This window comes from Pempheris klunzingeri, chromosome 8 (assembly GCF_042242105.1).
Source record: "Pempheris klunzingeri isolate RE-2024b chromosome 8, fPemKlu1.hap1, whole genome shotgun sequence".
Taxonomy (NCBI): domain Eukaryota; kingdom Metazoa; phylum Chordata; class Actinopteri; order Acropomatiformes; family Pempheridae; genus Pempheris; species Pempheris klunzingeri.
The window spans coordinates 27,314,886-27,328,708 of record NC_092019.1 but is presented as its reverse complement, the minus strand read 5'-3'; the positions used below and the strand labels follow the sequence as shown (position 1 = coordinate 27,328,708).

At 41.6% G+C, this 13,823-nt stretch overlaps 2 protein-coding genes across 2 annotated transcripts; both read left to right on the top strand.

The window, feature by feature from the left end:
* The first annotated feature begins 6,098 nt into the window (after positions 1 to 6,098).
* On the top strand, positions 6,099 to 10,026 carry LOC139204906 (nestin-like). Its single transcript, XM_070834929.1, has 3 exons — positions 6,099 to 6,902; positions 8,018 to 8,142; positions 9,954 to 10,026. The coding sequence occupies exons 1-3, from the start codon at positions 6,099 to 6,101 to the stop codon at positions 10,024 to 10,026; spliced, it is 1,002 nt and encodes a 333-aa protein (XP_070691030.1).
* A 796-nt stretch (positions 10,027 to 10,822) lies between these two features.
* On the top strand, positions 10,823 to 13,519 carry LOC139204905 (nestin-like). The gene is made up of 2 exons (XM_070834927.1): positions 10,823 to 11,255; positions 11,358 to 13,519. Exons 1-2 carry the CDS (start codon positions 10,823 to 10,825, stop codon positions 13,517 to 13,519), a joined length of 2,595 nt encoding a protein of 864 aa, XP_070691028.1.
* Positions 13,520 to 13,823: the final 304 nt, after the last annotated feature.

Here is a 13,823-nt window from a genome sequence, read left to right as displayed (position 1 = left end):
AATTTGCCTCTAAATAGTCAAATAACACTTAACAGTTCCCAACATATAGATATTCTTTACACTGGAGAACAAGTCCTTAAACAAACTGGCTGTGGGAACATTCTGTTGAGAATTTGTAATGCAGCATCCCCTGGTGGCCAATCAACAGCAACAAGTTAAAATGTTACTTTACAAGAAGAAATAGAAAGCTTTAATGAGTAGGATGAGTTACATTGGTCCCTTTCATCAATCTATCAGCTGATATAAAACATTTAATCACTGCATCTCTAATAAAGTAGAAGAAAAGCACATCAGCACAGTTATTACGTATCAGATCAATCATTATCAATAATTCTATCAGTAATTACTTTTATACCATGGTCTGGATGAATCCTCGATTCTGACTGGCGAAAAGTAAAAAGTGAAAAGTGATAATGGACACCTACTTTGTAGTTCCAGTGAAACTGTTCACCCATATAACCAACAGGGACATGGAAAGAGCCTCTGCTTATCAAGCTTGTTTGTTTCCAACAGTGATTGTAGCTGCTCTCATCCTCTGAGCACCACAGGATGGAGACACACAAGCTGCAGGAAGTAGGCTGATCCCTTCTGAATTCACTGACACTTACATTTAAATTAATAACGGCCGTTCACGGGAGAGAGCCTGTGATTTGGAGCTTTGGTCTGCGATCATGAAAATCAGGGCAGTAATCCTGTAGGTGAAGTCGGCACCAACGGTCATCTCACATCTCACATTCAACTGGCTGCCTCAGGCTGCAGTGGCAGTAGTTACACGAGGCCTGTTGTTTGTTTGTGAAAATCTTCATATTAATTTGGGTACAGTGATAAGGCTGATTACCTAGCTGTTGTTGTTGTGAAATTATATTTACTAATTGTCAACTGGACGCAGCGTAATTTATGTTGAATCTTGCTAGTGTAACCTTAGCCTTCTCACTAACAGCTGAGCCGAAGGGATCTGTGAGCTGAGCGGACTAGAAATATCTCCCTTTGCCACTTCATATCTATGATACGTCCTATTTCCTGGAGTGGTGAAGAATGTTTAGATAGATATTCCTTTATTTATCCCACAATGGGGAAATTTCGAGTCATCAGCAGTTCTGATTCAACAGGATACAGTTCACACATACAAAGAAAGGGAATAAAAAAATATAAAATATATGTATGTTTGCATGTACAGTATATACAAAAAAATAATGTATGGTGAAGAATGAGGTGATAGAAAGGCTATTGCACATGGGGGAAAATATAAATATATAAATATATATGAAATATTGCACTTGTTCCTTTTTTCTTGGTCTTTGGTCTACTGGGAGCAGATTTGGTTGTAAAGTCTGATGGCAGCAGGGAGGAAGGACCTGCGATGCCTTTCTTTGGAGCATCGTGGGTGACGAAGCCTGTCACTGATGGAGCTTTCCAGGGCTCTTACAGTCTCATGTAGGGGGTGCACACTGCACAATGACCTAATTGAAAGATGATGACTGTTCCACATATGAATCACTCCTACCGGCATTACCAGGACAACTGAGTTATGGCTTATGAAAAACATCAGGTTTTAGTTGCAAAACACATGATAATAACAATATAAATGAATGGCCCAAATTCTTTCTTTAGTAAGTGACCACAGTGACCACTCCAAAGGTCATGGTTATGAAGCAACATGTCACCAAGTGCAACTGTGTTTTCTATAGTTGAGGGACGACACTGGTGCTCTATAGCACAGAGTGAGATATATCAGGATGCACTTGTTGGTTGTTTTGGTTTGGGTCTGATCATGGGACGTGTTGAAAATAACAAAAGCTGACTTGATTCTTTAATTAAGAGAGAGACCACAACAAACAACCAACATACTAACAGCAACTATAGCACTGACAATAGGAATGTGACTAATAATTAGCAATATGGTAATAGTGAAAAACATGACAATAGTTCATATATCATTAATAATAATCATTGAAATCTCCTCTCTTATAGTATATGTAATATCTCACATAGAAAAGTACTACATGAACAAAAGTTTAGATAACAAATCGCTTTCATACATTGTTTAGTATTTAGGATGAATCATTGACTGTGGGGAAGAAAGGGATGATTTGAGCCTGTGGGGAAGTTGAGCCACCCCTTGTTTCAAGGCAGTGTTAGATTCTCCCAGTTCTTTTATTGACAGTCTGAGAATTTCAGCCGGAGAGTTCTGCACTTCTCAATAGCAGTTTTATTCAAGTCACAGAAGTCACAGGTAAAGTACATACAGCGCTGGGCTCGGAGTGACAGAGGCCTCATGGATCTCTGGCAGTGAGCCCCGACTCTTTCATGCATATGCTTTTTAAAGGGTTGGCTGGACCGAGTACTATACGTGACTGTCTCTAACTGGCCATTTCGGTGTGTGCGTCACAGATAGTGCATCCCTGGTGTGATCATATAATATTCAAACACTTGTGGATGTTGTTTGCGTAGGCGTGTATCTCTAATCATAACTTTAGAATATGATTAGCACAACAAAATTATTACAATCAAGGTCCGTCTGGTCCATTCTGTCTATCTTCTTAACAAAACGATACAGAAGAAGCCACGTCTGTGGAGGTCAGATAGACATATTCTGTTCACTCTCATAAGGAGAGAGTAACTTCATTTGAGAAGGCCTGAAACATTCTATGGTCATATTAAATTCTAATTCAACAATTCCCCTTTTGACATGATTTTATCATGTCAATCCAATAAGAAGTAGGAATGTTGTGTGTATTGTACTGTATTCTTCAGCAGCGAGTCGTCTAGCAGGGCCCCAATCTGCAAACAACCAACCACATCAGAAAGCAGCACAATTACATGGGAGACTTGTCGGCGTCCCTTTTTGGTATACCTTTACTACATCAATATACAATATGTAGGAAAGGCAGTGCAAGTTAATGTGACCTATATGTGGGCAAATATGTGTAAGCTGGTCTTCAATTGCAGTTAATAGCAGCAAGCAGTCTTCCTTGCACAGTGCATGTGGACATTTCTAAACAAAGTGATTAAACCATGTATCTAGGCAGCAAGCAAAAATTAATGTGACCTATATGTGGGCAAATATGTGTAAGCTGATCTTCAATTGCAGTTAATAGCAGCAAGCAGTCTTCCTTGCACAGTGCATGTGGAAATTTCTAAACAAAGTGATTAAACCATATGATTAAAAGCACAATAAGCAGTAACATCTATAAGTATCACACCTCTAAGTGTGTGGATAGCTGTATATGGGTATGTATTAAACGTTAGCAGTTTATGGTGTGTGCAGCCAAGGGCAGGATCCTCTTCATCCTGAGAGAGAAATCTGTGGAAGAGCTTCATTAGAATAGTGGAGTAATTAATACAGAGGTGGTGGAAATTTATCATTGATGGAAGCTGTAATACATTTTAGACAGAGGTGCCTGATGCAAGGAGTACAGCAACAACCACAGAGTTACTGAAAGAGTTACTGCAACCACAGACTGGACTTGATAAAGATAGAGCTAATCAGTGTTTTTCATGTGCCAAATGTTTTATCAAATAAAGTACAAACACCACCTCTTTCTGCTAAAAGAAAATCCAGGGTCGTTTTTGTAGTATATCAGAGTGGACTTAGTTAATCATGTCCACATTTTTGTTTATAGTGACCCACCAGTAGAGAAATTATTCAAAACCAGCGGCTAACATGTCGGCTAACTTATATTCATCAGGCACACCTCTGAGAATGTCAATTGCATCTATGTGGGTGTGTGAGTTCTAGTAAAGGTTAAATGTACTTCTCTGGGTGTGATAGTGGTGGTGGGGGGTCGTCCCCAGGATCAGGGTCAGTAGTAGAGTCTTAGGTCAGGTGTAGAGGTTCTTACGTCAGTCTGAACCTCAGTCAACGTCCTGTCTTTTTAGGCCTTGTGTCAGGGAACAGTGAGTCTCATGGATCCAGTCATTCAGTTTGTCTGTCAGTCCTCTCTTTAGTGTGAGGCAGCCTTTGCTACCATGTGGGGTCCCTCCCAAAGGGGTGGGAACCGATTGAGCTTGTTGACCTCTCTTAAGGTCCAGTCCTTTATCTCTCCATGCTTGTTTTTATCCTTTATTCATTCGCTTTAACATAGTGAAATATTGTATGCGTACCTGTACAGAATCAGTGAATGGCACAGTGCCCCGTGCCCAAGTGTGGACCTAATCAAGAAGCTTCCACGCAGACTCTTACCAGTCTTAGTGCTTGATCGGTAGGGTTTCCCCCAGTCTCACCACTCGTTTTAATTCACAGTGATTCTGAAACACCCAAACCAAATTGTCCCCTTAGTAATCCATTGCCCCGACAGAGCTGCTTGTTGACCTGGATCAGGTGTTGGGATCCCCAATCAGTAGTGACTGATCAATGCCAAACACCTCATTCAGTTAAAACATCATCCAAGCAGGGAGTACAGCAACAGAGAAGAGGGTCACTCTGTAGTTCTTTAATGTTCTGCACACACAATTCCCTCTGTGACTTGTCATCAGGGGTTATGTGAATCATTTGTTTGTAGGGGTTGTACCCTGCTGTTGTCCTTGCTGCCATATCTGAGTCGGTGATTGGCTTAATGCCCGAGTGAGGACCCAAACAAGAAGCTTCTACACAGACTCTATTAGTCTGTGCGCTTGTTTGCTGGGGGTTCTCCCAGTCTTATCACTCGTTTTAATTCACAGTGACTCTGAGACATCTTAGTTTGTGTCCCGTTATTCAGTTACAATATCATCCAGGCAGGAAACTGCCCACATTGTCATGGAAAATAACAAACTTGTCCCTGTGTCCTTGTTTGTTTATTATTTTCATTTTATTTACTTATTTGTTTATTTTTATTTTTTATTTTATTTTATTTTTTTAATTTAATTTTATTTTTTTAAATTCCTCACTCTCATCAGTGGCATCGCTCTCATCAGTGGCATCGCGGCATCGCTCTCATCAGCGGCATCGCCCTTGCGGCATCGGTTAGCTACCCGGAAAATATATACAATAGTGTACAGTATGGAGGAAAGCAAAATGTCCTGCCCTAAAATTTGGGAGACAACTCTCAGTGGTTATTTACCCAGTGAGTTCTATGTCCCTTATCAGGCCAAATTAGCTGTCCTTGGACACTTATTTTCTTTTCCCTCAACTGTGACTATGTGGTTCTGTACTTTACATGTGACTACAACATTTCAATGCGGTTTAGTTATACTCAGTTTTGGTTTATGTTTTAGCGAATGTAGGAACAACATTATTCAGACAACTTTGATTTGAGTATGGCCAATGTGCAGAAATTCTATCTCAAAAAGGTTTTCTGCTTACCCTTACTCAGGCGCGCCTTGAAGTTGTCTGAAAAAGTTTTCCTCCACTCACTCCGGGGTTCCTCAACGGGACACGTCTCGGAGTTTGCCAATCCGGGTCACGGCACCAATTGTTAGAGAGAGAGTAACTTTATTTGAGAAGGCCTGAAACATTCTATGGTCATATTAAATTCTAATTCAACAGCAGCCCCCTCAACACTTTTGAGGAGTCATCCATTTTACTCACCCTGTGATGGAGAGAGGTCCATTGAAAACGTGGTAAACACATTTAGGTGCAAACTACTATTTTTTAAATCTTTTTTATGTTCAATCAGTCGTGATTCTTGTGTGAGACATATGACAGAACAGTCATATGTCTCACACAACAGAAATGTTAATGACATTTGAATGTCTGTATCCATCATCCTCTGTTCAGCAGAGGTTTTTCCTCATCTGGAAAAAGGACCAGCGGTGAAATAGTTAACCTTAAATTACATCGCTGCCTCTCTCTCCACCCTACATCTAATCTAATCTCTCCCTCACCATTCTTTCCTCTTTCCTTAATGCATTCTCTGCCTTTCCACCCTTCCTTATCCACCCTCACCCCTCCCCCCTCCAGCCTTCAGTCCCCTCCCTCTCCATTCCTCCTCCCCTTATGCCCGGGTGTCCAACCCCTTCATTAACTAAAGTATGAAAAGAAAGCTTCTTGCCAGCTGTCTCACTACCAGAGCCTCACTGGAGCCTCACTCACACAAACTGACTCAGGCCTGGACAGGGAGATACATTCGACTATCAAATCAGCGGCGCACTGAGTGAGGCTGTTGTCTAACACTGACATGGAGTTCCACAGTGTGCATAAACCCTTTCACCACAGCAACCTGGGTGATAAGAAGCACCAGATGGTGAACTTGAACTGCCGCCTGGAGACCTACCTGGGCCGGGTCAAACTGCTTGAGGAGGAAAATGCGCTACTTGCTAAAGAGGTCCAAACTCACAGAGCCTTGACACGACGGAATGGTCTGGAGGAAGAGCTACAGCAGGCAAGATTGGAGGTGGATGCAGCCTGGAGGGACAGGGTCTTCACAGAGCTAGAGATCAGCAGGTTGGCAGAGCAGCTCCAAGCCCTAGACTTGCAGAGGCAGAAGGAGGCTCAGGCCCAAGTGGAGGCCAAGATGAAGCTGGAGCAAAGCAGGAAGGAGTTGGAGGAGGAACAGACGGCCCAGATCTGGCTGAGGGAGAAGATCAATCAGCTGGAACTTGAGATGAGGTACCTGATTAAAACCCACAAGGAAGATATGGCCCCCTGGGAAGCCACTTTGAACCAGTCCAGAGCCACAGTGCCACCCATACAGGCTCAAAGGGGCAACCAGATGCCGAACCTCCTACAACTGGGACAGGAGTACTCTCAGAGGGCTGCTGAGGTATGGCAGGAGGCAGCAGAGGCCCATCAGGGGCAGTTAGCTTGGCTAGAAAATTCACTTAACCAGGCCAGGAAGCATTTAACCCAAGTGGGTCAGGAGGTGAGCGAGAGCCAGTTGAAAATACAAGTCCTAAAGAAGGAGATTGCTTCAGCTCATGATGTCAGACTGCATCTGAAGAAGACTGTAGCCCAACAGGAAGCCAGATACCAGCAACTCCAGGTGAGAGCAGCATACCTTCCTGTAAACATTAAGCAGGTAGCAGCCCATACGTCTTTTCTCAGTGAATGAGGAAACTGTTAACTCTGTAAAATGACAAATGGCAATCACAATTGATCAGAGCCCAAGGTGGTGCCTTGAAAAACTCATTCTAGTTATTCTGTGATGAGATGGATTAATTTTGTCATTCTACCAATCAATAAATCAAATAAGCCATTCAGCATAATAGTAAACTTCACATATATGTCAGCATAGTGTCAGTTGATTTATATATACTACTGCAGAGGCGAAAAGTCCTTCCATTATTTATTTATTTATTTAGATCTGTGAAAAATAATTGTTGCAAATTAGGGAACTTCTTTCATGTCAGAACAATCTTCCCAGGGTCATCTCATTAAGCATGCAACCTTTCACAGTGTTTGATGTCTTTGTCATAGTATCACAAGGCAATGGATCCTAAAAATAAAGGCAGTGACCAACCAGGCAAATGTGAACAGCTGATTATCAGGTTCTGCCTTACTTACGTCAATATGGATACTATGGATACAGAACCTGTTGTGCTATTGAATCTCAATTACGTGACTTGTCAAATACTTTATCAAAAGATATTTTTGATATTTTGAACCCTTTTTTATATCTCATTTCCTGGCGAATAGACCCACTGAAGGTGTTAAGGAGCATCTGTGAGTCAGTCCCCCAGGGGCTTTCCTCCCTCAGTATACTCATTTAATATTTTAATGGACATTTGGGACTGAGAAGGACTAATGGACTACATATTTATAAATTGGGTCTGTTGGGATTAGTTCTGGGTCACAGGGAGGTCAGCAGAGTGAAGCAACCAAATCAAGCTCTTTTTAGGACAATGCTGCTTTCTCCCACTGTGGTTCTGGATGACTTGTAACAAGGACTAATCATTTGTGGGTCTTGTGCAGTGCTTGCAGTGTTAACTTGTGCAGTTTTATTGCAACACCATTTAAACAACCCACAGGATATGACTATGAGCAATATGAACAGCATTCAGTGTGAAGAGTAGAACAAAGACTGTTCATTTTTACGCACTATACTTCACTGTGAGAACTTGCACGCCTTTTTATTTTCTGTGTCACTTCCTGTGGCAGGATCACTTGGAGGGCCTGGAGGCAGAGAAAGAGGAGCTGCTCAAGCAGATTGGTCATGTTCTCCACCAGAAGCGAGGCCTACTTCAGGTGAAGATCTCACTGGGCCTGGAGGTAGCAACGTACAGGTACGCTGCTTTTATACATCAAGCAAGTGTGATTCTAGAGCAACCTTAAAAAGCAAATCACATACATTGACTTTTCCAAGATATGGGGTATGGTCCCTGAACAAAACAGTCACCATCTCCACACCCTTGTGTATATGATTACATTTATTGATATAAAGCTGATCAGTCAGTGATCAATAATAAGAAAATATGTACATGATTCCATCCAGAATGTCATACTCTATTTGTGCTCTGGAAAAATTAATGAGATGAGATAATCAATATCAATCTACTGTCTGTCTCTTAAGTACAGTGCTGGAGATGGGACATATATAACCAAGCTAAAAAGTCTCATATGAGTAAATATATAGTCATTCCATTCACACTTGAAAGCATTCCTCTCTTTACATTTCTTAACCAAGACATCTAAAGAAATGCAGATGTGCAGAGTCTGTTGTTTGATCTATTCAGATATTGACATATCAGCTTTGTATGTTGCTTTTCTTGCACTTCCATCAATGATATTGTAATCTTGTGATCACTGGGTGAAAATCAGATTTGCCTCCACATGTGCAGGTGTTCTAGACTGGAAATTTTAGTATGATCAGTGAGCAGAACAACGTTTTTGATGTTTATGCTGAGAATAAAGTTTCACATATATTAGAATTTTAATGAATCATAATAATAATAAGACTGGAGAGACCCCACAACCATCCAGCTGAGCTGTCATCATTGTCAACACTAATTTAGATGATTGGTTTAACCCATTCTAGTCTTGCTGCTCTGTTATAGTGAAGACAAACACCCTTCCATCTGCAAGAGATCTTGACAAAGAAAGAGCTGCCCACAGTGGGTGCAGCCATCTGATCATCTAATTGAAAGAGCAGTCTCTGATGTCTTGAACAGTGTAACTCTCTATAGCTACTCTCTAAGTAAGCTCTATAGTGGTGTCTCCCTTTTCCTTCTCCCCCCTCCTTAAAATATTGATCCTCACCCTTCAAATGAGAAGCTACTGGTTTAGAAGCTATGGGAGTCTAGAATAACAGGAAAGGGGAGCAGGAGGGAGGAGGATAAACTAGAGGACAAATTTCAATGTCATTCATTGCTCATTGAACTGCTGTTACACCTAGATGTATCTCAAAACTATATTCACACCAAATAGGATCTTGTAAGGAAAGACAGACACAAAATGAGTATGTGTACAAATGGAGATCAGTGTGGTCCACATGTGTGAATGGAGACAGTGGTATTAGTGCTGCATGGGCTGTTCATAATATCTGCTGTCATTGTGTGTGTGTGTGTGTGTGTGTGTGTGTGTGTATGTAAGGAATTGATGGCAGAGTGTGTTGCTCCTCACTGACAGGGCAAATGGTAAATGGTAAATGGTCTGTATTTGTATAGTGCCTTTCTAGTTATTTCAACTACTCAAAGCGCTTTACCCATTTACCCATACCCAGTCACCCATTCACACATCATTCATACAGGAGGAATGTAATTTGGATCAAGTTGGGGTTCAGTGTCTTGTCAAGGACAGTGTCTTGTCAAGGACACTTCGACATGTTGACCCATAGGAGCTGGGGATCGAAACCCCGACCTTCTGATTGAGGGACGACCCACTCTACCACTGAGCCATAGCCTTTCCTTCATTATCATAACAACAGACCTCAGTCTGTTCCTGCTGCTTAAGAGCAACAAAAGTCATCCTTTGCTCCTCTTCCTAGCCACCACTCTGTGCCCAGGATCATGACGGCATTGACCTATTCATGACTCATCCAATTTATAGATATCACAATATTCACATGCTGTACTTTTCTTGTTGTCTGTCTTTACAGAGCTGTTCTGGACAGTGAAAGCCTCGGGGGAGACATCTCATTGTTAAGAAACCGTTCCACCACAGGTAATTAAAATAACACATATTAATATATCAGCACCATGTCAATGATTTCTCTGCTGCAGTGTTTAGAACCTCAATGTTTTGCATAAATCCTTCCCGTCATCTCCACATTACATTAATACTTCCCCTTTGTAAGGGTTTAATTTTACTTAGTCTAACTGAAAGCCCCTCAGAGTGGGAGACATGTTTTATACTATTTGTAATCCTGTTAATCTTACTGAGCAGGGTGGGTAGGGAGCTTGAATAAGAAAGCAGAGGTAGGCACTTTGAGTCCTATAGTGCAAGCCACCTAATGAAGTCCCCAGTGATAAGTGAGCCATATGGCTTTGCTTGCTGGTAATTTAGACAACGGTGAAAGGAAATGGCGATCAATATATCCCCATTAGTGCCCAACCTCCATTAAGAACATGTGTTTTATTAATGCTTTGTGGAGGCAGATTTCTCCACAGTATCTATGTCATGTTAAGGATATGAGGCATGATGTGAAATACTAGTCAATGCTGTATAGAAATATCAGATTTCTATATCGTATATTTTGCAGAATTTATTATAGTAGTAATATAGTACTAATATATATAGTTAATATATTGGTTGGTTTTATATAAACTCAGTGTATTCACAAGACATCAATGCAAGTCATTTTCATTCCAATAACTTAGTTCATTGTGTATTCATGAGCTCTTGTCCTCCACAGATACCGTTTTCAGTCCTCTGGGGGTTAGAAAGAATTACCTGACCCAGCTGTGTGCTAGCCAAGAAACTAGTTGCTGGTCATCTATCCGTGGCATAACAGGAACACCACCAGCAATGATAACTGCAACACCAAGCTGGAGTAGAAAACCTGTTATCCTAATTGGAACTCCAAACGTGTCCATGAAACCTGCATATGATGACACTACTAAGTCAGCAACATGGAAAAACCCTTTTCCAAAATTACTGCAGAATGGAGCTGCTGAAAATGTCAAACCAGAGGAAGTTCATGAGAAAGTCACCCATGCAGAGCCGCTATCACCCCCTAATGAGCAGGAGGCTCTTGCTGAAACAACACTGGGCGACAAAGAAGGTGAAGGTGAACAATATTGGAATTCTGAGGAAAGGCCAGTTGTTGAGTCAGTTGTCAGTTATCAGATTGAGTCTGGCCTCAGCGCTGATCTACCCTTCAATGATGAAGTTAGTCAGCATCCGTTTACCACAACCAACCTCACACCATACCATGTCAGAATGACAGAGGAGCCTTATGGTTCTTCAGATGAATCTGACAAGGATGTACATGTTGAAAAAGATTTGCAAGTCCCACATGCTCCAATTGATGCATGGGAAGAGAAAAGGTGTATAGGCAAAGAAGCAGAGCACAAGCAAGTGGAAACCTCAGATTCTGAAACTGAGGCAGCACTTAAACCAAATTTCAAATCCAAGACAAGCACTCCAGTGTCTGAAGATGACCTCGGAGAAAGTGTGTTTAAAAAAGTGACAGGCTTTCGCCAAGATGAAAACATCTTAAAGGAAGATGCAGTTGAGATGAGGCAAGAAATAAGCTGTTCTATAGAAGGAACATATGAGATGGACATTGAGGATAAGTTGTACCCAGATGGAGAAGAGATGGATTCATGGAATAGTGTAACAGAAAAGAGGACTGATCTGAAGACAAATCATGGCATTAAAAAAAATGAAGAAAAACAACAGCACGCTGAACCAGCAAGCATGAGAGAGAATGAAAAGGAAATTAGGCAGGATTTTGCAACAGTAGAGAAAGACAACAATCTGGCCTCAATGTCAGACACATCAGATGATGATGGACAGCATGCTGCGTTGGACCAAGAGCATGCACTGCTTCCTGAAAACGCAGAAAAGGATAACGAGGAGGATCCTCAAAATGTCTCTCTGTCATGGAGGACCGAGCCGGAGAGCAACAGCTATGCTCAGGATAACACACTGGCAGACACTTGTCCTCTGATTCGGTACAAGAGCGATGAGACCGACAGCAATACTCAGGTATCACACATGGGCGAGTCTAGTGAAGATGAACAGGAAAAGAGAATCATAGAGACTGGAACTGGAATGTGGAGTGAAGACAAATCAAAGAGATTTGGAACTATGGAAGATCTATGTGAAGAAGTTGAAGGGGAGGGACTGGGTGAGGAATATGATCTTGTTTATACTCATATTGAGGACAGGGGTGTTAGACATGCTATAACTGTAAGTGTGCATGCTACCCTGGGAAATGATACAGAAAATGCAGAAGAAACTATCAGTAAAGTCAGTGAAGAACATTCAGAAGAACTTAGCAAATCTATGGTACCCACAAATGTGGACTACACTGAGGAGTTAAAGGCAGACAGACTTGTGGAACAAAAATTGGAAAATCTAGCCACAGACAGCTACAGCGCTCACTTTGCACAGCAGCAGGTCAGTGAGAGTGACAATATTCTGCATCTGCAAGACATGTCTTTTGAGGAAATGACAGAGCAAGATGAGGTTGGGAAAACAAAAACAGAGGACATGTCTTCCTGTGCAGATCCTGAAGTGATAGCAAATCATCAATATGTATCTTCCACTACAGTTATATATAAACTTTATGAGCACCCATATTCCAGTGATTTTTCACTTGTAAAGCCTCAAAAAGAATCTGGGGCCAATGAGGTGGTCCAGCCTGAAGACCCTCCAGAGATAAGAGAGAAAGATGATGAACACAATGTGTCCATGGTGACGCATGCTGATGTAACAGAAGATCACTCTGGCTTTAGTGACTTCATCAGCAGGCCTGATTTGGAAGAAACCAACAACAAAGAGGACCCAACCTCTGTGTTACAGGTAACAGCAGATCAGGAAAACCTGCAGGGTGTGGCTGCCCCCGCTCAGGTGATAGAGGTTGTACATGTGGAACCATCCTGTGTATCTCAAAAACATCTAATTAAGGATGTTACACATTGTCAGAAATTTCCAGAAATTCCAGAAACAGTTCTAGAGAAGCCAAGTGAGGAGACTGACATCAAACATCTGAACAATGATTGTGAAGAATTTGAATCAACTGAAAATGATGTCAAAGGCTCTGATGAGGCCATTATGACACATAAAAAGGAGCCTGATAGTGTACCTGATGAAAACAATGCCTGTGTGGTGAAGGACTCAACAAAACTACTGAACACAAATGACAACGGCCAAATGACAACAGACAACGGTCTCCATGGTTCCTTCAGCTCTGGTGTAAAGAATGACTTCTGCATGTCCTCCTTGGAGAGTGGTGCCACTTATCAACCAGATGAAGCTGTTGAACAAACCAATAAGAATCTAGGGTTTCCTGACAACTTGTTTTGGGGGAATTCAGAAAACACAAATGTGTCATCTAAAGCCCTGGCTGCTAAGAAAGAGAAGGAGCAGATGCATTTGGAGGTGAAGCAGATGATTTGTAGAAATACTGCTGAGGGGGAACTGGTCCATTCTGAGGAGTCTGAAGCTGAGGGTGAATCCAGCTCATCTGGGGAGGAGATAGTGTTAGTACTGTGAATATCAAAGTTGTTTCTTGTTGCACACCTCTCCTGTTGCATCTCTCCAGTCTTTCATGGAAGATGATTGGGGTGTTCCTGTATGAAGGCACAGCATGAAGACAGAGCAAAGAATGTCATTTGAAAGTCAAGGCATTTATTGATTGTGGCCTAATCCGATTTTACTGACTGATTAAAATGAATGAGACAAGAAGGGTAGGATTCCTTGTAGAGCTTCTGTTTCTCAGCATATCAAACATTTAGTGTGTTTTCTGGTGACTTATCTAATTTCACTGTGCACTGACTCATCTTTGCATGTTTTACAC

Coding starts and splice junctions, on each gene's coding strand:
- LOC139204906 (XM_070834929.1), top strand. CDS start 6,099: ATGGAGTTCCACAGTGTGCATAAACCCTTTCACCACAGCAACCTGGGT. Junction 6,903..8,017: donor CCAGATACCAGCAACTCCAG/GTGAGAGCAGCA, acceptor TTCCTGTGGCAG/GATCACTTGGAGGGCCTGGA. Junction 8,143..9,953: donor CTGGAGGTAGCAACGTACAG/GTACGCTGCTTT, acceptor CTGTCTTTACAG/AGCTGTTCTGGACAGTGAAA.
- LOC139204905 (XM_070834927.1), top strand. CDS start 10,823: ATGATAACTGCAACACCAAGCTGGAGTAGAAAACCTGTTATCCTAATT. Junction 11,256..11,357: donor AATGACAGAGGAGCCTTATG/GTTCTTCAGATG, acceptor GTATAGGCAAAG/AAGCAGAGCACAAGCAAGTG.